Below are 27,962 nucleotides of genomic sequence, written 5' to 3'. Positions count from 1 at the left end.
CTATTCTTCCCTGACCTCTGGAAGCCCAAAGTCCAGTAGAGGAAGCACACATGCGTCCAGCTACCTCTAACGCTGTGTGGTCCATGCTGGGATGGACGGCAGGTGCCCTGGGAGAACTAGAGAGGGAGAGAGAGGATTCCAGAAGCCTCCATGAGGGAAGAAGTGTTACCCCAAGTCCTAAAGGATGGGAAGGTAGAGTTGTTGGGTCAAATACACAAATACAGGATGCTCAGTTGGATCTGAATTTCATATCAACAATGAATAATTTTTTAATATAAGTAGATCCCAAATATGGAATGGGACATACTTATACTAAAATATTATTCGTTGCTTATCTGAAATTCCAATTTAACTGAGTATCCCGTATGTTCATTTGCTAAATCTAGTAACACTACTGGGGGCATTTTAGCAGCACACATGGCAGATGGAGGGAGACTCACCACCAGTAGAGGGGACGGTGTTGACAGAAGCGGGAGAATGTACTGAGCCGTGACCGTTTGTGTCACCGGAGCAGAAAGGGTGTGGGTAAGAGACAGGCCGTTGAAGCAGCTAGCCCATGGAGGGCTGGTGAAACCAGGCTCCGGGGGCCACAAGCTACCATCCTCCAACCTGGGTGGCTGCAAAGCCTCACGGTCGCCACATCCTTCCCTCCCTCTGTAGTCCGTTCTGCACACACAGCCAGAGTGATGCTCCCAGAACCCAAGTCAGGACATCTCGGTCCCTGCCGAGGTCTCCAGTGGCTTCTCAGCTGCTCCTAGGGAAAGACACACAAACCCCTTACTGCAACCTAGAAGACCCTGCGGGATCGAAATGTGCCTGTTTGAATGAAATCTACTCCGGAGTGATATTGTGAGGCTTCAGGCAGTTTCCCAGCTTGGCTGCCCCCTGAGTCTACTTAGGGAGCCTTGAAAAAGGCAGAGGCTCGACCCCACCCCTAGAGATGGTGGTCTGGGGTAGGCCTGGGCTTCAGGTATTTGAAAAGATGCCCCAGGGATTCCAATGTGCAGCTGAACTGAGAATCACTGACATTTACCGTATTCTCTGGCCCCCAGCAAGCGTGCAGTGAGTGGGGGGGTGGGGGAGGTCCACCATGCGCCCAGCTCAGCTCCGTCCACCTTCTGTTTCCCCTTCCTGCCCTAGGCTTCCACTCCCTGACCTTGAGGGCTTTCCCACCCACCATTCCCTCTGCCGTCCAGAATGCACCCCCCCTCCCTTCTCTTGATTTGGCCGACACTACTCATCCCTCCTATCCCAAGTCCCTCCATTCAGTTCTCCCAGAGCAACTGAACTTTTCCTCTACAACATGTACACTCTGTGCTTATGTTTTCAATTATGCAGGTACCTGCCTAGCATCTCCTCCTGCAACAGACTTTGCTGTTCCTTGCTGCACACACAGCCCCACTCCCTCCCAGCACCACCCCCGTTCTTCTTCCCCCTCCAGTGCCACCCCACCCAGAGCCAGGCGTATGATGTGGGCACTCGGTAAATGTTGAACAAACGAATGGATGAAAGCCCATCTGAGCACAGGAGTAATGTGGTCAGATCTGCACTTCCAGAAGGATCTTTCTGGCTGCTCTGTAATGAATGCTGGTGGGGGGAAGGTAGGAAGAGACCGGGGCCAGGACAGCAGTGATTACACGGCTGTGATAACACAGCTGCAGAATGGCAGGGCCTCAGCCAGCACAGAGGAGACAGAATGGGAGGTGGGACAGATGAGAGACAGTGTTAGGAGGGAGGGGACTTAGGGCATGCCGTGCCACCGAGGGTCCACCCTGAGGGGACAGGCAGGATGTCAAGACAGAAGGTGATCCCAAGGAAGGGGTAGTTGCTGGGAAGGACGAGTTCTCTTTTGGCCAAGTTGGGCTGGAGGTACCCATGGGACACCGGGAGACACCTGGGAATCTGAGGCCGGGGCTGGAAAAGTCTCCCCTGGGTGTAGAGATCTGAACGTCACATAAATAGAGACGAGAGCAAAATCAAGTAAAATTTAAAACCATGCAAGTATTTCTTGCCATTTCCATGCGCAAAAATGCCTGGGGTATGGGACCTCCGTGGTCTGGAGGCTCTTCTGCGGGGGAGAGGCGTGTCACAGCGCTCCTGTGTCCCCGCAGCTATCCTGGGCATGCACACGCTGATGAGCAACCAGCAGTACTACCAGGCCCTGGGCAGCAGCTCCATCGTGAACAAGGAGGGACTCAACAGTGAGTACACCGCCCTCATCCCCAGCTCGGCCCCCCTCCCCCTCCCCGAGCAAGGACGCCCCGGAAGTGAAGGCGTCCGCAGCTTCTTGCTTCCTCTGCCCACTCATGCTCTTCGGCTCATTGCAGACATTTTTAAAATTTTGACGTAGCCAAATCTATCCACCTTTTCCTTCACCTTCTCTGGGATTTGTGTCTTGCTTGTGCAGGACTTCTCCGTCCTCATGTGGCAAAAATGTCCTCCTCCAGTGTCTCCTGAGAGTGTTCGAGGTTCACCTCTCGTATCCTACTTCTTACTCCGCCTGGGTCTGTGTCTGGGTGCGGTGTGAGAGGAGATCAAATGGTCGCTTTTCGTGCCTCTCCCATGGGGACAACACTGTTGTTTGCAAAATCCGTCCCTCCACCGCTGGCCTGGGACTCCGTCACGATCATGAATTTCTACACGTCCACACGTGTCTGTCTCCTGGGGCCTCTTTTGTTCCTCGACGCCCCTTGTCCTTTCCTGGGACCATACTGTATTGTCCTTCCTTCTCCCCTGCATCGTCCCTAGCTGGCCTTTTGACCCCCCAAATCAGTGAGGGTACCAGAAGAATACTGACCCTCTCTCTGGAAAGCTTATATGTTTCTCTCACGTTCAGGCTTCATTTTATCCTCACAAGAGTCCACTGAGGTGAAGCGTCTGTCTGACACCTTACAAAGGAGGACACGGAGGGTCAGAGGGTTTCAGTCATTCACCCCGGGGCATGTAGGCCTCAAAGGCGGAGTCCAAGCAGGGTGCGGTCAGCGCTTCTCCCCACCTCTGCTGGCGCCCCCGAATGTGCCGCCTTTTCTTGGGGCTGAACTCTGCTGCTGCTTCCTTCCAGAGAATCCTGTGGAGGGAGAGGCTCCCTGTGTTCCCGTGAGCCACCTCTCTTCTGTCCGTCCCTCTAGGTGTGATCAAACCCACACAATACAAACCTGTGCCTGATGAAGAGCCAAATTCAACAGACGTCGAGGAAACCCTGGAGCGGATAAAGAACAATGACCCCAAACTTGAGGAGGTTAACCTCAACAACATCCGGGTAAAGTCCTTTTGATTTCATTTCACCTGGGGCAGGTGGGAGGAGCCCATGTGCGGGCCCAGACAAGGCTATACGGAGAGAACAGGGACCTGTTTGGGTTCTGGGCGCTTCCGGATCAGGAAGGGGGCAAAACCTCTCAAAGGCCTGGGCGCTGTAAGCAAACACATCCTATGGCCTTGGTTTCTTCAGGCCCCGGTGTTCACCATGGGCCCAAACACCTTCGATTCTGGAAACCTGCCTTGTTATTCGAAACGCTGAGAGCTTCTCTGAGCTAAAATCGTAAGTCAGATACCTGACTGCCGGGGATCCCAAGGCTAGGAAAAGCCTGCACCCAGCGGGTGAATGGGGTCCCACAGCCCTGGGAGGGGCCAGCCCTGAACCATCCGCACGCCATCATCCGTGTGGTCAGCCTCATTCTGCAGCCCTGGCAGGGAGCTGTTGGCCCCTGTGTCCAGCCTGACCAGATGTCGCCTGTGTGACCACCAAGGGCAGAGGAGGGTCCGATGGACAAGCATCTGACCCTGGACGGGCTACAGGAGGAATTCAGGAGCAGAACCAGCTGCCTGCCCACCTGCTTAGCCCAGAGCCCAGCAGGATTAGTTCTGGGAGGGTGTGGGGGTAAGATAAGAAGTGGGCCCCCGCCCCTCCTCCCCAGCTCCTCTTTCCTTTCTTCTCCATTTTCTTTTAAGTAGCTGCCAGCCCCACAGCCTAATCTGATTAGAAACCTGCGCCCGAAGTGTTCTCCTCCACCTGGCCTCCCCAGGCTCTGCTCCCGCGGGGAGCTAACATGACACTCTGAAATGAGAGATCCTGCAAACACAGCCAGGTTTTCTCTCGGGTGCCTCCATTGTCTGCCGGGTGCCCAGTGGGAGGCCCTGGCACAGCTCAGAACTCTGTACCCTGGCAGTGAATCCTGGCTCAGAGCGGCTCAGGGGTGTGGAACCCGGCCGTGGCTGTGCGCCTTCACCGTGGGCCCACAGGCTCGTCCCTCTCCAGGCCTCAGTTTCCCTTCCGCACGTGAGAAATTTGGACCAGATCAGTGGTTTTCTCCTGAGAAGATTAAGAAATCTATGCCAAAGCCACACCCCCAGGGATTCTGAATTTATTGGTCTGGTCCAGACGCATGCATCAGCAGTTTACAAAAGTTCCCCAGGAGCCTCTGCTGTGCGGTACAGCTGAGACCTGGCAGAACAGATGTCTCCTAGAGATCATCTAGGGCAGTGTCCAGACCCCAACTGGTTTTCCAAAAACGGGCCTAGAGAGAGAGGAGACTTTGCCCAATGTTACAGAGAGTCAGAAACATTGCCAGTTGTCCAGGCAGAGGCCGAGGCCCTGCCCACTCCACACCCCAGTCCTGAGCCCCCAGCACAGCACTCCTTTGCATCCTTTGCCTTGGTTTTTCCTTCTCTGGTCTCCATCTGCACAGGGTCCTCCCTAAAACTGTCAGCGATGGTTTTCTGTCAATTTATTTACCTATAAGTTCTCTCCAGATCTCAGCCTTTTGGGGCAAAGCAGGAACTCTTTGCCTATTGAGCAATCTGGTGAGAGACCTACTAGGAATCAGGCTGCATGTGTGAGAGGGTCACTGCCCCGTCTGTCTTCCCAGCCTGACCCTGGTCGGGGCTGCTCCTCACCGCCTGCCTCTCTCTCTGCAGAATATCCCCATTCCCACTCTCAAGGCCTATGCCGAAGCCCTGAAAGAGAACACATATGTGAAGAAGTTCAGCATCGTGGGAACACGGAGCAATGACCCCGTGGCACATGTATGTACATTTCAGTTCCACTGCGTTGAAACTGGGGGGCTAGAAACAGCAGGATGGATGCTTGTGGCCCCAGGACTGGCTGAACCCCACTGAGGAAGAACCCTGTGTGGTATGATGAAAGGCAACGGCCAGGAGCCAGGAGACGATGTGAACACAAACGCCATTATCCAGGCAACATCTGTACATTATGCTAGTTAACATCCACAGTCACCCCGATCTCAGGGATGTAGGTCTCCCCACTTTGCAGACAAAGAACGTGGGGGTGCAGGGAGTTCAGGCATTACTCTTTGTCCAAAGTTGCACAGCATGTGAGAAGTGGAACTAAGATTTAGATGCAAGTCATGTTGGTTCTAAAGCAGATCTGTCCCCACTTAGCACGCCGCGTTGGAGAAGTACCCACCCCTCCCTGGGCTTCAGTCCCTTTATATCCAAAATCATGATCTTACTCAGTGGGTCCTGATGACCAATTTTATTTGTTTCTTTTTGCCCAAGTCATAAAGATATTGCTGATCAAATTAAATGGTATTTATTATAAAGTAGGCAACAATTCTTTTTTTTCTTTTCTGTTAAATATTCAAACATATTTATTGAGAGTCTGTCTCCAGCACCGAATTAGGCTCTGAGAATATAACGGTGACCGACAGTCATAGCTCCCACTTTTTTTTTTTTTAACTTTTTAATTTGTTATTTACCTGAGAGAGAGAGAGAGAGAGTGAGAGCGCACAAGCAGGGAGAGCAAGCAGCAGGCAGAGGGAGAGGGAAAAGCAGGCTCTCCGCTGGGTAGGGAACCCAACATGGGGGTCGATCCCTGGACCCTGAGATAATGACTTGAGCCAAAGGTAGATGCTTAACCAACTGAGCCACCGAAGTGCCCCTATATTTCTCACTTTCATGAATATAACGGTCCATTTGGCCATGCAGACAACTAAAGCCTGACAGTATAGTATGATTATTACAACACTAATAGCAGGTTAAAAGTGCAAGAATTAGCTTACCAAAGATGGCAGTTAATCATTTAGTAGCATTTTGTTAATATCCACAAAATAAACTGCAGGAATTTTGGCTGGGTTGCATTGAACTTATAGATCAAGGAGGGAAGAACTGATATCTTGACAGTATTGAGTCTTCTTATCCATGAACATGGAATATCTATTTTTTTTAAGAATTTATTTATATATTTGACAGATAGAGAGCACACATAGACAGAGCAGCAGGCAGAGGGAGAGGGAGAAGCAGGCTTTCCACTGAGCAGGGAGCCGGATGTGGGTCTTGGTCCCAGGACCCTGGGATCATGACCTGAGCCGAAGGCAGTTGCTTAACCAACTGAGCCACACAGGCACCCTGGAATATCTATTTATTTAGTTCTTTGATTTTTATACATCAGAGTTTTATAGCTTTTCTCATATATATCTTCTACATATTTTGTTAGCTCTAGACCTAAGTATTTCACTTTTGAGGGTACTTATGTAAATGGTGTGATGTTTTTAACTTCCTATTCCACTTGTTCCTTCCTAGAATATAGGAAAGTGGTTAATTTTTATATGTCAATCTTATATTGTGCTATCCTGCTATAATCATTGATTAGTTCCAGGAGGGTTTTTTTTTTTTTGGCCAGTTCTTTCAGATTTTCTACAAAGACAATCATATCAGCTGCAAACAATTTTATTTCTTCCATATATATATATATATATATGATTTATACATTTGATTTCCTTTTCCTGCCTATTGCATTAGCTAGAACTTCTATTCTGATGTTCAAAAGGAGTGGTGAGTGGGTTCATCCTTGCCTTGTACCTAATCTTAGTAATAACATTTCGAATCTCTTATCATTAAGGATAATGTTAACTGTAGGTTTCTTGTCCATATTCTTTACCAAGTTGAGGAAGTTCCTGTCTATTTCTAATCTACCGAGAGTTTTTATTATGAATGGGTGTTGGATTTTGTCAAATGCTTTTTCTGTATCTATTGTTACAATCATGTGACTTTTCTTTTTTATCCTGTTGTTGTGATGGGTTACATTAATTGATTTTCAAATGTTGAGCAAGCCTTGCATACCTGGGATAAATCTCACTGGTCACAGTGTATAACCTTTTTATACATTGTTAAATTCCAGTTGCTATGTTTTTGAGGATTTTTGCATCTATGCTCATGAGAGATATTGGTCTGTAGTTTTCCTGTAACGTCTTTGTTTTGGTATTAGGATAACAGTGACCTTATAGAATGAGTTAGGAAGTATTCCCTCTGCTTCCATTCTCTGAAAGAGATTGTAGAGAACTAGTATCATTTCTTCCTTAAATATTTGGTAGAATTCACTGTGTGGGCCTGGTGATTTCTGTTTTGGAAGGTTATTAATTATTGATTCTATTTCTTTAATAGGTATAGGCCTACTCAGATTATCTATTTCTTCTTATGTGAGCTTTGACAAATTGTATCTTTCAAGGAATTTGTCCATTTCATCGAGGTTATCAAATCTGTGGACATAAGAGTTGTTCACAATTTTCCTTTATTATCTTCTCAATTCCCATGGGATCTGTAGTAATGGGCCTCTTTCATTTCTGATATTAGTAATTTGTCTCTCTCTCTCTCTTTTCTTAGCCTGGCTTAAGGCTTATCAGTTTTATTGATCTTTTCAAAGAATCAACCTTTCACTTCACTGATTTTTCTCTATTCATCTGTTTTCTGCTTCATTGATTTCTATTCTAATTCTTATTTATTTTCTTCTGCTTACTTTGGATTATTTTGCTCTTCTAAAAGTTTTCTAAAATGGAAACTTGGATTATTGAATTTAGATTTTTTTAAATCTATGCATTCAATACTGGACATTTCCCTCTAAGTTCTATTTCCACTGCATCCCACAAATTTTAATAAGGTATGTTTTCATTTATTTCTCTTAAGGTTTCTTTTTTGCTCTACATGTTATTTAGAAATGTGTTGTTTAATCACCAAGCAATATTTGTAGATTTTCAAAGTTATCTTTCTGTTACTGATTTCTAGCTCAAGGCCACAGAGCTCTGAGAGCAGATGTTGTATGATTTTGTTTCTTTTAAATTTGTTAAGGTCGTTCCATGGCCCAGAATGTGATCAATCTTGTGACTGTTCCGTGTGAACTTGAGAAGAACGTGTATTCTGCTGTTGTAGGATCAAATAGCATTTAAGTGTCACTTCTATCCAGTTGATTGATGGCATTGTTGAGTTCAGTTACATCCTTTTTTTTTTTTTTTTAAGATTTTATTTACTTATTTGAAAGACAGAGATCACACATAGGCAGAGAGACAGGCAGAGAGAGAGGAGGAAGCAGGCTCCCTGCTGAGCAGAGAGCCCGATGCAGGGCTCCATCCCAGGACCCTGGGATCATGACCTGAGCCAAAGGCAGAGACTTCACCCACTGAGCCACACAGGCGCCCCAACTTCAATTACATCCTTACTGATTTTCAGCCTTCTGGATCTTTCCAGAAGATCTTTCCATCCCTGACAGAGGGCTATTAAATCTCCAACTCTAGCAGTGATTCATCTTTCTCCTTGCAGTTCTATCAGCTTTTGCCCCTTATAGCTTGACTCTCTGTTGTTGGGCATCTATACATTAAGGATTATTAGGTCTTCTTGGAGAATTGACCCCTTTGCCATTCTGTAATGCCCTTCTTTATCTCTAACAACTTTTCGGGCTTTGAAGTCTATTGAGTAGCAATCAATTCTTTAAAAAAATTAATTTTTAATTGAAGTAAAATTAATGCTATAACAGTTTCAGGTGTTCAATATAACGATTCAGCATTTCTCTTCATTTCCCAGTGCTCTTCTGGATAAGTGTACTTTTGATCCCCCTTATCCATTTCACCCATCCTCCCACCCACCTCCCCTCTGGCAACCACCAGTTCTCTGTATTTAAGAGTCTATTTTCATGTGTGTCTCTTTTTTCCCTTTGTTCATTTGTTTCTTAAATTCTACAGAAAAGTGAAAAGTTCTGTGAGCGCCCCTCCTCCCTGAACCAGCTGCTCTCCCTGGACCCCCATTCCTCTCCCATGATCCAGGAAAGAGCTGACACCTGGCATGACAGGGTCTCCGGGACCTGCTCAGCCACCAGCTGGTCCACTTGGATTGGTCTGGGGCACTTGCCTATCGGTTATTAAATATTTTGATTATCAGACCTGGACAGGTCTTCTCTGGGGAGCAAGAGCGATGCTGTGGAAAGGACACAGCCTGTGGCGCTCTCCTCAGGAGTGTCCAACATCCTCAGGGTCTGAGAGAAAGCCGGCATGCCATCCTGGGGGCACATGGAAGCAGGGGGAGGAGGGAAGGATGATTTCAACAAGGAAGGCTTTCTGGGAGTTGAGCTTGTATAGGGTTTCAGCAAGCAGGGATCGTGGGAAGGGCGTTCCTGGCTCAGAGAATCATTTCAGACAACCAGGGCCCACTGATGGCACATCCTGGGCCACCAGCTGCTGGTGTCCCCTTTCCTCCATGACACATCGTTTCCACCAACTGCTAATTACCTCATTTCCTTCAGAGGCTCTGATTGTCATCTACACCCCATTGGCTGAATTCCTCTGAAACGTGCTGGGGGCCACCTGAGCTCCTCTCCTCCCATTTGCCCTGGTCACTTGCCCAGTGGGGTGGTTTCCCGGGCATCCTTCTGTGCTCTCTGCTGCTCAGATGAAGAGAACAATGACTCCATAGAACCTCAACAGGGAAATAGAAGTGACAAGTGGAGGATACATAAGGAGGTTGGGACTCCTTTAGTCACTCAGTGAACTATGACCGAGAACCTGCTGTGTGCTGAGCACATGGGCACCCTGGGATGAATAAGATGCATTTTCATCCCACCAAGAGTAGAGAGTCTGATGGCAGAGACAATACCAGTATAAAAACAACTCTGAACAGAGGAATACAAGTTCCATGAGGGAGGTTATGGATAAATTCTACAAAGTGCAAGAGGTCAGGCCTCAGTTAGCTGGGGCCATCTGTATAAAGGCTCCTAGAAAGGAATTGAGAATGACCTTGAAGGACGGGCAGGGTTTGGACAAAGTGGAAAGGAAAGGGCATCCCAGGCAGCAGGGACAGGATGAGCAAAGGCAAAGCAGTGAGAGCGCACCAGACATGCACAGGCAGTGAAGATCAGCCCCGCCATAAGAGAGCAATGAGACTTGAGGCCAGGCAAGGGAGGAGAACCAGATGTTCGAGGATGATGCAGGCTAAGGAATGTAGAACTCTCCAGTTAGAGGTTTGGGAGCCATGACACACTGGAGGGGAGGAGAGACCCGGGAGTTGTGCTTTGTGAAGGGGGTTGTAGAGATTGTCTTGCCTGGTCCCTGGCTCGAGCGGAACTCTTACTCCCAGTAAGGCCCTCTCGGTACTTTAGGTTCTACCCTAGAGGGTCTCCAGCCTTGCTCGTGGCGACTCACAGATACCCTTGTTTTTCTCCCATGCTTCAAGGCCCTTGCAGAGATGCTCAAGGTCAATAAGACATTGAAGACGCTGAACGTGGAATCCAACTTCATTTCTGGAGCTGGGATCCTGCGCCTGGTGGAAGCTCTTCCATACAACACTTCTCTAGTGGAACTGAAAATCGATAACCAGGTTAGATGCACAAAAGTCTCTTTGTGTCCTTCCCTCCAGGACGCTCATGGTTCTACCCTTGCCCTTGTACTGAGGGATGGCTAGATGCTGCTGGACGGCACAGATCCAGGGCCCAGCTTCAAGGCACCCCAAAGAACATTGGTCCCTACCCGCCACCATGCTCATCTTCCTTCTTCATCATGCCTTTTAAGTGCTCTGCCAGCTTCTGCTTGTATACCCCTAGTGATGGGAGCTCACTCCTTTCCCAGATCACCCCTTGGTTCTTCGTGAGAATATCCCTCCCCATATCCAGTTGAAATCAGCTTCCTGCAAGTCATGTTTATTGGGCTTAATTCTCTTCTCTGCTGCACGTGGGACTCATCTGGGACACAGATATTATAAACCACTAGAGTCTTCCCCACCAGGCTAACTATCCCTGTTTTCTTCAAACACTTCCCTCACCCCACTCAGTGGGCTTCTGAGTCAGTCTCATTATCGTCACGTTTATTCTCTGGGCAAATACTAGTTTGACTTTCACCTTATGGGGTTACCATTTCTCTGTAGCTTCTGGGGTTCAGTCATTTATGATCAGGGAAGCTCTTCCAGCTCTGACTGTCTAAGATGATGCTGTCTACAATATCTCACATGTTGCCTGTGTTAAGGGTCTCTGGTGGGTTGGGTTCTGTGTGATGCACCTTACACACATCTCTGACCTGCCCGACCACCCTGCAGGATGTGGGTATTAACTGACTCAGTCTGCAGAAGGAAGCAGCCAGACAGGCTAAGACAAGCCACTTTCTCAGCACCAGTCACTTAGCACTTTGGGAAGTAGAATTCGAATCCAGGTCTCTGTGACTCCAGAGACCACATTCTTTCCGTGACACCACATTGCTTTTGATGTTAAAATGCTTTCTTCTTTAGGGGCTCTGGATAGGGAACTTTTTGTTTTCCTACCTGACAATGTTTGCCCGATGGTTGTATAAATACGTGCATGGGAAAAAAAAAAAAGATTGGAAGGAAATATAACAAAAGTATAAACAGCGATATATCCCTGAATGAGATCCTTATTGTAAAATATCACACACATAGGGAAAAGTGCACAAAACTTCAGTGGGCAGCTTAATGAATCATGGTGGGCACGTGCCCCTGTGCGAGTCCAGAACTAAAGCATTACCAGGCTCCCAAAGACTGGTCAGCCCTTCCCAACTCTAACCCCTTGATAACCCTCTACTTGTGCACCTCCATGTCTTCACTCTTGGTTCTCTCCTTCTAGAATGTCCTCTCCTGCCCCTACTCCTTCTCAGCCTGGAGAACCCCTCCTCTACCTTCTAGATTCAGTTGAATCCTCTCCCCAAGTGGTGTTCTAGAACCTGCTTGCCAGAGCTGATTGTGGGCATCTCTCCACACTCCACCTCAGTGATGGCACACTGGTAACTTGAAATCACTCCTGGTGGGAACATTTACACTATGGAAATTGACAAACACTACAAATCAACTTTTTTTTTTTTTGAGAGGCTGCCTATCGCTACTTTCTCCCATTAGCTTACCTTAGAGCCTCTAACCCTCTCCCCAGAGAGAGTTAAGTGATCCCCCTCATGTTCTCCTAGCACTTCAGCTTCCCATGGGCTTCTCAGAAGCTGGTGCTGTATTTGAGCCATCTCTTTATTTCAGTGCCCAGCTCAGAACTTGGCCCATCAGTGGTGCTTGGTAAGCAGGGCTGCCCTGGGTGGTTGTGTATGCTGTTCACTGCACAGGAGGCAGGGGGCAAAATCCAACCCACACCTTACTCTCCAAGCCTTGGTATGGGGCCTGGTTCAGCCAGAGAAGGTACTTTTTTCTAATTCATATAAAGAGCAGCAGCCCTGTCATGTGAATTTGCTACACTGGACTCCTGCATCTCTCGAATGCCAATGGCTGCTGTCGCATTACCCATTCCCAGCCCCTCCCCATTCCCTCTCTTTCTGCCACTGCTGATCCTGCTTTATTGCAGGCAAGAGAGGCAGAGCCACTGGAACAAAGGCATGCAGCAGGCTTAGGAGAGCCCTGGACCAAGGCCTGGGATTGGCTATTCGTGTGACTCCAAGCCTGGCTGGGCAGGGAATCAGGGGCTACCCAGCGTCAGCTGAAACCTGACTCCTGGGGCAGAATGTTGGCCAGAAGTGACCCAGAGCACTGGCCTTGGGTCCTTGTGATGACAGCTGACAGAGTGAGCTGCCTACCTTCCCTCTTGCTGCTGTCCACCTTGGCTGAGACCAGAGTCAGAGCCACTGCTGACCGGCACCCTCCCCCTCACTGAACACCCAGTGTGCGCATGCTCACTTTCCTGAGCTTCAGTTTCCTCACCTACAAAATGGGATCAAAATAATTTCTACTTCTAAGTAAATGACAGATGTCAACTATGAGGTTGTGAAATTTCATAATTACTCCAAAGGTGACCTAGAGAGTTGACACAGTATTCTAAGAGTTAATTTACTGAGGTGGTACCATGAATCCATTATCTCATTTAATGCTCTCCAGGACTCTCTGTGAGTGGGCATGATAACCTCCTCTGTGTTGTAGATGAGGACACTAATGCCCAGGCAAGTTCTGTAACCTGCCCATAGTCACACAGTGAGTAAGTGACAGAGGTAAGATTCAAACCCAGGTTGATGTGACTCCATAGTCCATGAACTGTGCTTCTCGGGTCTTTTGACTCCTACTGTAGTTTTGTGTGGGTCTTACTTGGCTTTTTCAGCAGTCCCTTTCCCTGGGGGAGAGCCCAGGGCGCTGGTCACCCCCTCCCCCCACCATCCTGGGAGCCTTATCTTTGGTTCATCTGAGAGTTTGATGAGTGCTGGCTGAACTCCAGGGCTGTGCTAGGCTCTGTATATGAATGAGGCTCTGGCTCTGCCCTCCAGCGATTCCACGCTGGACAAGAAGGCAGACAAGTACAGAAATGATCCCTGAACCAGGTGCTTCAGTAAGCTGCAGATGGTGGGCCTTTGGGGAAGCCTTCTCAGTCAGGAGGAGGAGGCATCTCCGAGGGCTTCTTGGAGGAGGTAGAGTCTGAGATAAACTCCTAGGATGGATAGTATCTCAAAGAGTGAAATGGAGGCCGAAGCATCTCGAGTGCAGCAAACCACATGAAAGAGAAGGAGAGGGGAAAGCCGTGGAGCCCATCCCCTGGAAGAATCCAGAAAGGGAGTTAAAAATCCAAAGGGCTCTGAATGGGTAGTTTGGATGAAAGAGGCTGCGGGGTGTGTTCTGGAAAGATGGTTGCCAGCTGGATAGGAGAGGCTTGAGGGCAGGCATCAGGGCCCGGGAGACCAGGGAGATGAGAGCGACCTGTGGGGCAGTGCTCCCATAGGCCTGGAGTCTAGGGAAGGCCACCAGGGCTTCTCACAGTGCATCTCTCCTCGGGTGCCCCCACTCTGGTCTCTGAGGGCTGTGCCACAGAGGAGGTGGTGAGTGGTATTTGATTTGTTCCTCATTTTTGGTTAGTCACCGAGCTCCTCAGAGGCCACAGCTTTCCCCTGAGCCCTTGGGACTGTAACCTGCATTAGGGAGCCTCTGTCCTTCTTCCTTATATGGCCAAACAAAGGAGAAAGAGACTTGGGGAGTTCTGCCCCGGTGACAAGAGCCTGGCTGGCTGGCTGAGGACCCAAATCCGGGAACTGGGATCCTGGGGCTGTTTGTTTACTCAGTCATCTCTCTTTATCTCCAAGCAATGTTGTGCTCTGCCTCCAGTGGCCCTGAGCCAGCAGTGAGGGTGGGAGGGGGCAGAGAGGCCAGGACCCAGAGCCGAAGCCATCAAGAAAATGTCTATTGAAGGGCATCCTGGTTCTTTCCACAGTTTGGCAACCGTGGCCATTGCTGCTATGAACATTGGGGTAAAGATGGCCCTTCTTTTCACTACATCTATATTTTTGGGGTAAATACCCAGGAGTGCAATTGCAGGGTCATAGGGAAGCTCTATTTTTTTAAATTTTTTTTATTTTTTATAAACATATATTTTTATCCCCAGGGGTACAGGTCTGTGAATCGCCAGGTTTACACACTTCACAGCACTCACCAAAGCACATACCCTCCCCAATGTCCATAACCCCACCCCCCTTCTCCCAAACCCCCTCCCCGCAGCAACCCTCAGTTTGTTTTGTGAGATTAAGAGTCATTTATGGTTTGTCTCCCTCCCTATCCCATCTTGTTTCATTGATTCTTCTCCTACCCACTTAAGCCCCCATGTTGCATCACCACTTCCTCATATCAGGGAGATCATATGATAGTTATCTTTCTCCGCTTGACTTATTTCGCTGAGCATGATACGCTCTAGTTCCATCCATGTTGTCGCAAATGGCAAGATTTCATTTCTTTCGATGGCTGCATAGTATTCCATTGTGTATATATACCACATCTTCTTTATCCATTCATCTGTTGATGGACATCTAGGTTCTTTCCATAGTTTGGCTATTGTGGACATGGAAGCTCTATTTTTAATTTCTTAAGGAATCTCCACACTGTTCTCCAAAGTGGCTGCGTCAACTGGCATTCCCACCAACAGTGTAAGAGGGTTATCCTTTCTCCACATTCTCTCCAACACATGTTGTTTCCTGTCTTGCTAATTTTGGCCATTCTAACTGGTATAAGGTGATATCTCAATGTGGTTTTAATTTGAATCTCCCTGATGGCTAGTGATGATGAACTTGGTCACCAAACTGTGGAAAGAACCAAGATGCCCTTCAACAGACGAATGGATAAGGAAGATGTGGTCCATATACACTATGGAATATTATGCGTCTATCAGAAAGGATGAATACCCAACTTTTGTAGCAACATGGACAGAACTGGAAGAGGTTATGCTGAGTGAAATAAGTCAAGCAGAGAGAGTCAATTATCATATGGTTTCATTTATTTGTGGAGCATAACAAACAGCATGGAGGACATGGGGAGATGGAGAGGAGAAGGGAGCTGAGGGAAATTGGAAGGGGAGGTGAACCATGAGAGACTATGGACCCTGAAAAACAACCTGAGGGTTTTGAAGGGGTGGGGGGGTGGGAGGTTCGGGGAACCAGGTGGTGGGTATTGGGGAGCGCACGGATTGCATGGAGCACTGGGTGTGGTGCAAAAACAATGAATAGTGTTATGCTGAAAAGAAATTAAAAAAAAAAGAAATACTATATTATAACAAAAAAAAAGAAAAAGAAAATGTCTAGTTCCACCCTCCTTTTGCAGGTAGGGAAACTGAGGACCAAAGAAGGGACAGGACTTGCTGAGGTCAGAGATCAGGTTAGTGCCAGAGCTGGTTCAGAACTGAGGTGGCCCGCCTTCCAGACAGGCTGCATTTGTGGCTGGACAGGAGAGACCCTCAAGCCCCAGGAGCAGGCACTGTGTACAGAGTACTTGCCCACCCTCTCCACCCCAAGTTAACCAAATCCAAATGGTGATTTTCTGTCCCTCTTGATCTGCCCTCGTCAGTCCCAACAAAGCCACCTCCAGCAGGCCCTTCCCCAGGATCTTGGGGTACGGGGTACTCCCTGCCTCGGAGCAGACAAGGCCCAAAAACATGACCCCTCCCCAAATGAAGTTATGTGCCGTGTCTGAGGGATATTGGCTGGATCTCTCACATTTCATTTCCAACACTGGACAGTGAGGATATGCTTCATATTTTGAAAAGAAGATCAAGGAAGTGGACTGGATATTCTTGTTTACCCAGATTGGATTATTTTCCTAGTCCAAATAAGTTTAGAAAGAAAACACAGCCACAAAATAGGATCCGGAAGGTTTTCACACGGGGTGACACCCCCTTAATTTTAGATTACATACGCAAGGCAGATGGCTGAATTTTTGTTGTTGTTTTGTTTTTTTTTTAATGAGGTTGAATGTGACTTTTCATTTTGGAAAAAGGAAGAAAACCAAGCAGGCAAAACTTCACCACCCATGATGTTCTCTGCTTTGTTCCTTATACATTCAGCCTCTAAGTTGCAACTCTTGGCTTGTGCATAATTTTTGTGTCTGTCTCCGTGGGTACTGAAGTAATTCAGCCTGGAAACATCCAGCCTGCAAGAGAGGACAGCTATGCGTCACTGTCCCTTCTTCAAAATGCCAAGTACGGTCCTTCACTGACCTCACTTCTCAGGCAAAAAACGAGATAGAGTCAGTGGAAATAAGAGCAAAAAATATAAGGTCAAGAAAATCGTTTTCTGACACAGATCAGCATGAATCAGAATAACAATTTGTGACAACAACCATCTCGCACCATGACCGTTCCCCAGTGGAGGCTGCACTCTATTCTGAAAAGCCAGGAGATTTCCAGACAGGAGACAGCCTGACCCAGGGATTACCTGTCTTCACATCTCTGACACTTGAAGTCAAATGAGGATCAAGTCCAAGCTCAGTCTCTGCTCTGTGGTATTCTTGCTGTGTATGGGGTAGAGGGACCACTTCGTGTACTCACACCTCAGTCTCCTCACCTCTAAAATGGGAAGGATGCACATACTCATGCAATAGGGTTGTTAGAGGTTTTCATGTGTTGATCCTTTAATGAGTACCTGGCATGTTTTTTCTATCAAGAAGAGGGAGGTGATATTTCTATTGTTTTATTGTTGTCGTAGTTGTTTGGGCTTTTTTTTAAGAGAGGGATGGGGGAGGGGCAGAGCGAAAGGGAGAGAGAATCCTAAGCAGGCTTCACACCCAGGGCAGAGCCCGATGCAGGCCTCAATCCCAGAACCCCGAGACCAGGAGTTGAAATCAAGAGTCGATGCTTAGTTGACTGAAGCACCAGGTGCCGCAATATTTCTATTGTTAGTTAGACCAGTCAGTGCTGGAAGGGTGGGGTGGGGAGTACTGACTTCTGACAGAGTCTAGCTGGTACAGAAAACAGTTTTTTATCTCCTTTCTCTCCTTCCTTGTTCCTTTTCCTACTTATGTCTCCTTCTTATCAAAGTGTAACTTACATATAGTAACAAATACATCATAATTAGCTTAACGGACTTTTATATATATTTTATATGGACTTATATGGCATATGTATTATTATATTATATATATATATATATATATATATATATACACACACACACAAACACACCTGGGTAATCAACACCAAGGTCAAGATATAGAATATTTCTAGTATCCCATATGCCCCCTCCCAATCAATACCCTCCAAGTGCAATCATGTCCCAATTTCTGTCACAATGGGTGAGTTTTACCTGCTCTTAAACTTCATGCAAATGGGATCCCATGGTGCTGTTTTAGGTCTGGTTTTTTGGTTCATCGTTGTCTGGGAGCATATCAGTTATCTATAGCTGTGGAACAGATTACCTCCCCAAATTCAGCAGCTTAGAATAACAATGAACATGTATGAGCTCACAGTTTCTGGGAGTCAGGAATCCTCGAGCAGTTTGTCCACGTGGTTCCCGCCCAAGCTCTCTGACCGGACTGCAGTCAAGTACAGCCTATGGGCCTGACCAGGGCTGGAGATACCATTTCCAAGATGGTTCCCTCCATGGCTGTTGGCGGGAAGCCTCAGCTCCTTGCCGTGTGGACCTCTTCCCCGGGCTGCTTGAGTGGCCTCACAACATGACAACTAACTTCTCCTGGAGTGAGCGATTCAAGGCGGAGAAAGAAGAAAGCCATACATGCCTTTTTATGAACCAACCCCAGGAGTTACACAGTCCCTTCAGCCATGGTCTCTCTGTTGGAAGTGACAACCACCCTCAAAGGGAGGGGTGTTTGGAAGGCAGGAGGATCAAAGAATTGACCGACATGTTTTAAAATCATCAAAGTAAGAACCAGCTGTGCTATTTTCCTTTGCTCTGGTTTGGCCAGAAAGACCTTATTAACCAGCAGAGGTACCCAGACATGGAGCAGGGTGCCTCACAGGTGACGTGGCCCCATCCTCAGGGGTGTGTAAGCAGGACAGAACTTGGCAGCTACGATACAGAGGGAATTTTAATATCAGCTTGAGTTTGCAACTCTGAACTTCAACTAGATAGTTCCCAGACTCTTTTTTCTTTTGCCCATGTCTTCTGGACCACAAAGGAAAGGCCATCAGATTGATTGATCTGATTGATCCCATCAGATGCACAAAGTGAGCTTCCTGAGGCCCATGGCACCTCTGCCCAGAATGGGGGTTTCAGAGCCACCCACTTCATTCCCCCTAGAGCATTGGTTGGTTGTTCATAAGCCAGCATATCTGGTCATCTTCTCATCAAGCTGCTAATGCTTGGCCACAGGGAAACAAGAGCTGTCATCACTGCTGAACGGTGTGTCAGTGTTTGTAGCCTCTTGGCAATTTTAACTCAGAGTATGCCTGTCTTTCAACCCAGGCATTCCACCGCCCCATGACCAGCCTGAAGAGCATGGGCTCCCTCCCCTGCAAAGCCACGGCCACACTGCCTATAACAAGGAACACAGAAGCCAGCTCCTTGTCCATCTGTACCAGGGTATCCCGTGAAGTTGTTCAAAGAAATGAGGTAGTTCTCAGTGTCACGACTTAGAAAGGTCTACAGAAAATGTTAAATGAAAAAGACAAGTTGCAGAACTGTGTGTACGATAGGAATCCATTTAAAGGAAAAAAAAATCCGCGCATTTTTACTATCTACTTCATAGAAAAAAATCCAGGGAAACACACCCCACTGGCCTAGTGCTTACTCTATGAAAAGTGGGTAGGATTGGGATTAGGGATGTGAAGGGAAGCTCTCTGACTTTATTCAATCAGCTTTAGTATCATTTGAATTTTAAAAATAAGGTTATATTTTTTTCACATGTGATTGATTTCATTCTCAAGCACATCTGAAGGGAGAGGGATCAGAGTTCTTCTCCAGCCCCCTCTCCCTGGCTCAGCTGCCACAGACTGCTGGGGCCAGTCCTGGCATGACCTGCCCTGGGGTTCTGCCAAAGGAGCTCCCAACTGCCCCTCGCCCACTACCCACTACCCCAACTGCCCCTCGCCCATCCAAGCAAGCCATTCATGGATTCACAGAATGCGGGTCCCAGAGACCTGAAATGTCACAGAGCCTAAACCTTCTCCATTCATAATGACATGTAAGAGGCTCTCACAAGACACTATCAAACCTCTGTCCACACACTTCCAGGGACAGGAAGCTACGGCCTTCCCAGGCAGTTCCTTCCACACACAGACACTATGGACAGTGAGATCACAATCCTGCATGCTGAGCCAAACTCCATCTGCCTGTAGCCCCTCTTATCAACCCTACCCCAGCCTTCAGAGCTCTCTCAAAGACACCCAAGTTAGGCAAGAACTAGCAAACTCTTAAATGGAGCTCCTGTGTTCAGATCCTGGTTCTGTAACCAACTAGCTCTGTGATTTGGAGGAAATTTTTTAATCTGTTCTTCATGGACCTCGGCTAGAAGATGAAAATTATAATAGTACATATTCCACCGGTTTATAGGGAGGAGAAAGTGAGTTCACTTATGATAAGTGCTTCTATGGCTTCACTTGGTACACAATGATCACTAAATCTCAAAATAACAGATCAGAATTTTGATTCTGGCAGTGTCCCTATGGCCTCTTCTCTCATCTGTGGAAGGATTGAGGCCCTGAAGAGGGATAGCCTGAGAACAAAGCAAGTGTGATACTTCTTAAGATGTGTGCACATTTCTTATTTTACTCTTTAATGTAAAAATAATGGTTTTGGTCAAAGATTAACACTGGGAAGACTGGCCATGATTATCTAGTAGAATCCTGTATTTTCTCCAATTTCTCCAATATACCCAGACACATCTGCACATATCCCAGGCATACTGGACGCCTGTGTGAGAACATGGGCCTAGAGGATCCTCTGAAGTCTTTCCAGTGTCAGGTCAAGGTCAAGCCCTGGCTCTGGCATTAAGTGGAGGGAGCACGTTCCAGCTTCCCTCTATACATGGGTTCCGTTTACTCATCTCTAGGATGATGGAGGGTCAGTTGCTGCCTGCGCTGCCTCTCCAGGGATGTAGGGAGGGTCAGTGGGGGAAGTTTGCATGGGGCTGCTCTGTGCTCTTCACTGAGTGGCACGGAGTGTCAGCTTTGCAGAAGCATCCCTCACAGACGCTGGCAGCTCCTCCACTCAGGGGACACTGTGCCTTCTGAGATGAGCCCCTTCTGAGTTCTAGCAGGGCTTTCCCGGAGAACAGCCTCAAGGAGAGGCCAGGCTTCCTACTAAGTGGGGTGGGTGGGGAACCTTCCAGTTCCTTCTTGGGCCCTTATATGGTCGCTATACTATCTGCCAGGCCAAGTGGGCCAGAGCCGAGGGCTGTGCTGAGTCCTCAGAGGACAGGCCTGAACTTTTCCCAGCTCTTTCAGGAGGCGTGACAAATGGGCAATGGAACTTTACCAATGTCATTCTACCTGCCCAGCTCGGTGTTCCCAGCCCCATTTGAACCCAGACAGGCTCTGGTGTACTCATAAGACCTTGAAGGAGTTCTCCATAAGCGCCTCAACTAAGGTCCCTGCTTGTCCCTTTGGATGGTGAGGTAATCTATCTTCTCAGCCCTCCTGTGTTGTTGTGCATCAACTGTGTTCCTCCTTCCTCCATTCAGTTCCTTGACCTTGACCTGGAGGTATTGGGTACTATGTACTATCCAAGGGCTCACAGGCTAGGGAAGCCCCATGTAACATGATGATGGAAAGTTTCTACATCTGCACTGACCTAACTGCACAATTGAAATGTGGTCAGTGAGACTAAGGACCTGGGTTTCAAATTTTATTTATTTCATGATTTAAATTTTAAAATTTAAAAATTCCATTAAACAATGGGCCGAGGATCTGAATAGACATTTTTCCAAAGAAGACGTCCAGATGGCCAACAGGTACATGAAAGGATGTTCAGTACCACCAATTATCAGGGAAACGCAAATTGAAACCACAATGAGACATCACCTCATACCTGTCACAATGGCTAAAATGAAAAGAACAAGAAATGACAGTGTTGGTGAGAATGTGGAGGAAAAGACATCCCTGTGCACTACTGGTGGGAATGTGAATTGGTGCAGCCACCATGGCAAACAGTAGAGAGGTTCCTCAAAAAAAATAAGAAATATAGCTACCATATGATCTAGCAATCCCACTTCTGGATATTTACCCGAAGAAAACAAAAACACTATTTCGAAAAGATATTTGCACATCCATGTTCATTGCAGCATTTTTTTACAATAGCCAAGACATGGAAACAACCAATGGATGAATGGATAAAGAAGATGTGGTGTATATGTATCTGTACACACACACACACACACACACACACACAGGAATACTACTCAGTCATAAAAAAGAAGGAAATACTTGTGATCTCACTTGTATGTGGAACTTAAACAAAAAGAGAAAAGAACCAAGTTCATAGACACAGGAAACAGACTGGTGGTCGCCAGAGGTGATGGGGGAAGGGTGGGTGAGATGGACAAAGGGGACCTCCTTGTCCTGGCTGGGACCCCAGGACAGTCTTGGTGAAAGTGAACATTCTTGTCTTGTTCCCGCCCTTAGGAGGAACATCTTTAAGCCTTGGTGTGATGTTAGCTTGTTCTCCATGTCTCTTCAAATATCTTTAAGCTTATGTTTATTTTGTATTATCTTATTATATGTGGTAACAGGAAATTCAAACCATAAGTTACAAAGAAGAAAACAAAAACTCTCCTCAATCCCACCACCACTAGGACACTTGCTGGCTTTTTCTAGACATTAGGCGTATATATGTGTATGGAAGATACATGTAACTTGACTTAAATATGACCTGTTTTATTACTGGGCTTTTTTTCTCTATATTTATAGTTTTGTGGTCGTCATTCAGGGCCTGTGACCAAAGATTTGCATCACTATCTGACAGCTTTCATGTTCTCATTTAAAGTTCAGCTATCATTTATTTGAGAACCCTCTCTAGATGAAGTTGCCTTCCTTTCCCCCAGGATTTTAAATAAGACTGATGAACCTCCTCATTGTATCCTTCCCAACACTATATTATAGGTTCTCGTTTTCTTTTGTTTTCTTTCAGTCTTTGTCACTAGAGATCTTGGGGTAGGGAACTAACATAATCAGAGGGAGAGAGGCTTTAGAAAACAAACTCTGGGCATTCCCAACTTACTGTGTGACCTTAGGCAAATCTTTTTCCCTTTCTGGGCCTCGACTTCCTCACTTGGAAAATGAAGGGATTCATCAAGTGGCTGGTTACCAAACCTGGTTGTATATCGACATCACCTGGGAGTTGGAAAAACCACAAACACCTGAGTCTTATTCCCAGAGATTCTGATTTAATTAGTATGGAATAGAGCCTAGGGAGTAGAATTGTTCATTTTTTTGAGACTTGTTCATTTGAAGAGTCCTCCTGCTCGAGTTTTCTAGGAAAGGTCTGTTCTTGGCATCTAGCAGGGCCTGGGTTCGAATCCCAGCTCATTCGCCTTCTCCAAACTTCCAATTCCCAGGTCTTGATGGGGGGAGGGGGGAGTGGCTAAAATCCCCGCCCACCACGCCAGGGTTCTGCGTCTAGAGAGGAGCTCCTGCATAAACGGGTGAGTGGTGACTGCTGTTCTTTCCTTCATCAAAGAGCCAGCCTCTGGGCAACAAAGTGGAAATGGAGATTGTGAGCATGTTGGAAAAGAACGCAACGCTTCTCAAGTTCGGCTACCACTTTACCCAGCAGGGGCCCCGGCTGCGGGCCTCCAACGCCATGATGAACAACAACGACCTGGGTGAGTAATCCTGGGCTACCTGCCCACCTGCTGTCGTTTTCCCACCCATCCTGCGGGGCGGGGTGCGGGGTGCGGGGCGGTATGGCAGGGAATATTCCACTGATACTTCTCCTCTTCTTGAGTCCCACTCCTGACTCTGATGTTGGTCACAATTCCTTGGTTTCTGTTGGTACCTGGCCTCCCGCCTCCCCTGGCCTGTGCGCGCTGCTTCAGCGTCCGGTGGGAGCTGAGGCTGAGCTCGTTCCTTCCCGCAAGCTCAGCACGCACTGGAGCCCCATTGCGCCATCCGCACCTTCTTTCTTTCGCTGCCTGAAAGGAAATGTGGCATAGCATAGGCTCACTGGGAGGCTTTCCCTCTCTGAATACCCTTCCCGAGCTCAGAGTCTTCCCTCTCCCTGACCACCAGAGCATCGTGTCTGGCTCTAGTCCCAGCCGCCAAAGCCACGGGACCAGCACACCTACCCAAAACCCAGGCCCAGCAACCTCACAGGGCTTTCAAGGTAAAAGCTGAAAATGTTGACTTCCTAGAAAGTTAAGCCAGTTCCATTAATTTCATCTCAGTTAAAAGCATAGCTTATATTTTTTTCTGAAAAGAAAAGGAAAGAAAATGTCACCATCGTTTTTGATGAGCGTGGGCCAAACAGGTATTCGAGTCCTCTGGATGAGAAGTGCAGTTGATCATTGACTTACTTCCAGGTGCCTGTTGTTTTCAAGCTCTCCGAGCGTTTATGACTTGTATTCCTGCTGGCTGCTAAAAGGATCTGATACAGTGTCCAAAAACGACTTTGCCTTCTGAGACTGTAGGGAAATAGGAGGTAAAAAAACGAGAAAAGGAGTTGACCTAATACATTAACATAATTGATCATCGTATTCAGCTGTGAGTTTTCTCAACCAAGGCAAGAAGACGAACCAAGTTACAATACTCTTATTACAGAAGAGAAGGAAGCATAACAAGCTCAGAAAGAAAGGGAAAAAAGAAAAGAAAGGAAAGAGAGTTTCTTTCTGGGATTGAATTATGAAATGACTATGTTTTCTAAAGGACAGTGTCTTCAGTGAACTTTTCATCAAATTCAAGCCTGTTCTACACGTGGGGTTTATGTTTTCTGTTTCTATCACTCAGTAAAATGCAAAGGGTTTAATACTGAAGCATGTCTCAAAGTTCAGGTACGTCACTTTCTAGTGATGAGTCTGAGGCTAAGCTATTACCTGGAAGGCCTAGAAGAATGGAGGGGGGTGTGTAGGTGCACAAGGCAGGTACTCACAGAACCTCTGCACTGATAACCACAGAGCTGCACATGCGCGCGTGCGTGCTCACTCACACACACTTTAAATTGAGTTACTCAATTTAACAAGCATTTGTCAAAGTTCTGTAAGGCAATATGGGTTCCTACTCTGGAGGATATCATAGTCCAGAAGTTATTCATTCATTGCCCACTCTAGGTGTCACTTTTTTCTAGAGCTGCAGGTCTAGAAAAGTCCATAAAACAAAGAAATACGCACCTAGTATCCAGGTTTATCTGACGTGCCCTTATTTGAAATAAGCACAAATAATTATGAATCATTATTATGGCATCACAGAGGTGAGGGCTGCACTGAGCTGTGGAGGAAGGCCAGCAGTCCGAACGCTCTGGGCTTGGCTGGGATCCAGCTTCAGAGCCAGCCCTATGTTCTGATACCCATAGCCTCGAATTTTCCCCTCCCAGATTAGATGAAGCTTCAACTGTGCCCCTGGCTCCCTGTCCCAGGGCCAACTTTTGTCTTCCAGTGGCTTTTTCCAGCAGCTTTTGTCTTCCAGTGGCAAAATGGTCTGGAGGCCTTTTCTAGGGACAGAGGTTCCAGATGACCAGGGGGTAGGGGTGCTGTGGTGGGGGAGGGGCACCAGAATTAGCTGTGGCCTGGATAACCTGGCCCTTGAGGACTCTTCCAGTCCTGAGGGTTTGTGCCTCCAAAACCCAGGCCCGACTCCTATCCCCAGCAGCTTGTGAAGTTACAACGGTGGGGTCCTAGACTGCCAGAGCTGGAAGGGCTCTTCAGACTCCCGCACTCTCGGTTCCCTTTCAGGGAAACTGAAGCCTGTGGGGGTGGACTCCCTTTCTAAGGGAGCGGCTCAGCCAAGTCCCACCCATTGTTAGTTACAGCAGCATTTTGGGGGCAACTCTGGTGTGCCCAGGACTGTGCCAGGGGATGTAAAGGGCAGCAGAAAGGCTGGTTCTTTGACTCCAGAACCTTTATGGCCTTTTAGGAGAGAAAAGACTCAAGGTGTGCCTGAAAATTCAAGAATGCCTGCAAAGTGTGCCCAGTGTGAGGAAGTGACTTGAGAGGACAGAGGCTGGTTAAACAAAGCATCCTCATTGGGGGTGGGCCAATGGGCGGGGGGGGGGCTTTGACCAGCCTTGCAGGGAAGAGAGAGATTGTCGGGGGGTAGGGGGGTGTCAGGTGTTCTCGGTGGCGGTACTAGCACAGGCAAAGGCAAGGTGGGAGGACCTAGTATTTCAGCTAGGAGAGACAGAAAAATTCAAAAGGAGTGGAAGGACTGTTATAGGGAGTTAGACCTAGAAGGAAAAATAGGAACTCACAGAGAAGGGAGGGAAGGGCATGCCAAGCAGAAGGAACAGCAAGAGCAAAGGCAGGACCAGGAGTTTGGTGATGAGAGCAGGTAGGAGGTAAGACTGACAGCTTCCCGGACAGGACTGCCAGGTGATCAAAATGGGCCTCAGGGTTAGCCCAGGGGACTGTGCAGCTGTTCCCTTGGGGTTTCCCACCAAAGGCATTGGAGCAGAATCGCTTACATGATTACACATAATATTGAGTGCTGGTGGGTGAAATAGGATTTCTAGCTTTAAAGGCCAATTTGTGCCCATCTGCTAAATTTTGTTAAAGAAATGCTTCTGATTCAGATAGTGCACCAGCTTTCTCCTGCAAAAAAGTCCTTTCTTTCCAACACGACATTTTCATCCTGCTCTCCAGCTGCATGTTTGTATCCCAAGCGCCTCCCGTGGGTCGTACCTAGCCTCTGCGGTGGTTAGCAGTGTTCGCTGCTGCAGCAGGGAAGGCAGGTGGGGCCCAGCCTCTCCAGCTTCCTTCTCACTCCAGCCTGCACCCTGCTGGCTCCTGGCTCACAGACAGCCTCGGTGGTGGGTTTTGCCTACCTGCAGGGTGGTGGGCTCTTCCTTGGGGGCTGCTCGATCCCCAAGGCCAGAGGTCAGCCTGTGCCTCTGCTTACGTGCAGCCTGCCGGGACCCATTCCAGCTGGTGTGTCTTCAGTCTTTCCCATCCTTTGCACTGAGCGGCCAACTGCATGGCGATGTCAGGGAGGAACCGCGGGTCCCCATCTATGTTTTCGTATAGCGATACCTCAGATGACTCCTACCTCTACACTATTTATAGCTGAGAGCTAAGCATGGCTCTCGGGTCCTGTAAATTGGCCTCCAAAGCTCTCTCCACTTAATGAACTCAGAATTGCCAGCTCCAACTTAAGACCGTTGTAGTGTGGAGGTGGAGTGGGACGAGGGCTAACCTGTTTCAAAGCAGGAAACACCCGTTCCTGGGGAAGTCTCTCTTCTACTGTATTCTCAAGGAAGGCTTTTCTAAAATGCACCCCAGACACCATGTACCCCAAATCAATTTCATCATCATCCCCCAGAAGTACTCATACAAAGGGTATTACTTTCCTCACAGGCCTCCAAGCCCGAAATCTGGGCCTCTGTCTACATGCTGCTCCCACCGCAGCCAGTCAGCCCTCTCTGGGCCAGCCCCCTTGCCCTGCCTCGTGCCAAGCCCTCAGCACATTCGCCTCCTGTCCTGCAACTTCTGTGAGTGGCCAGCAACTCTCACAGAGCGCCCATCCCAGAGTTTGTCTGTCCCTTTGCTTAGTACCCTTGCTGGGCTCCCTCTTCCCTCAGGGGACAGTCCTCAACACGTCCCTCAGTAGTCAGAGCTGATATGTCCACCACGCTTCCTGAGTGCCAGGTGCTGCCGTGAACACTTCCTGTCTTACTTAACCACGTGAGGCCCCCAACAACTGGCTGAGTGAGGTCCCATTACTACCCCCCACTCTGCAGGAAGGAAATGGAGGACTGGAGAAGTAGGTAAGGCTACCTGCAGTCCGTGGGTGCAAGTGGGGTTTGAGCTGCAGTCGGACCTCAGAGCCTGTGCCCCCGTCTCCCTTCGTGGTGAGGACGTGCTGGGACTTCTCTGTCCCCCGACGAGCCATCCTCTCACCCCATATTAGCCTCAGCCAGTCCCGGGAGCTTGAGCGCCTCCCAGTGACCCAGGCCAAAGTATCCCTGTAGAGGGTCCCTACTCCTAACCCTCCCCTTCCCTTCTCAGTCTGCCCCTTTATCCTTCCAGACTCAGTGCACACGTTCCCTGCCGTCCTTCCGACCACTTCCTTCATTATGCCTCGTACTTGATAGAGAGCTACTGGGGAACATATAGTATGCTCTCACACTCACTGTTGGTATAGCTTGGTGCCCTGTTAAGCTAGATTGTTACTTCTGATCCTTGTGCCTGGCACATAATGGCACTCGGTGAATATTATTGAACATGTGAATTTAAAATGCTTCCCAAAGACATGATAGAGGGGTTCGAGCTTGAGCAGTAGATAGAGGTTGGTCCAGACGCCCAAAGATTCCTTCTGTCCCAGCGAACAGGTCTGGCCATTGCCGTGATAAGGATTTTGCTCTAATGGAAGTAAAAAGCAGATTGAATTGAAGGAAGATGTTGGGAGACTT

At 47.9% G+C, this 27,962-nt stretch overlaps 1 protein-coding gene across 1 annotated transcript in view; it reads left to right on the top strand.

The window, feature by feature from the left end:
• The window catches only part of TMOD1 (tropomodulin 1), an 84,446-nt gene that overhangs the window by 53,052 nt on the left and 3,432 nt on the right, over positions 1-27,962 (top strand). The window contains exons 5-9 of the mRNA XM_044265294.1: positions 2,112-2,201; positions 3,129-3,259; positions 4,915-5,022; positions 10,450-10,593; positions 23,085-23,229. Coding sequence (XP_044121229.1) covers positions 2,112-2,201; positions 3,129-3,259; positions 4,915-5,022; positions 10,450-10,593; positions 23,085-23,229 — 618 coding nt within the window. The remainder of the gene's footprint in view (positions 1-2,111; positions 2,202-3,128; positions 3,260-4,914; positions 5,023-10,449; positions 10,594-23,084; positions 23,230-27,962) is intronic.

This window comes from Neovison vison, chromosome 9, assembly GCF_020171115.1.
Source record: "Neovison vison isolate M4711 chromosome 9, ASM_NN_V1, whole genome shotgun sequence".
NCBI classification, from domain to species: domain Eukaryota; kingdom Metazoa; phylum Chordata; class Mammalia; order Carnivora; family Mustelidae; genus Neogale; species Neogale vison.
The sequence above is the reverse complement of the archived record's forward strand: the minus strand, read 5'-3'. Positions and strand labels throughout refer to the sequence as shown.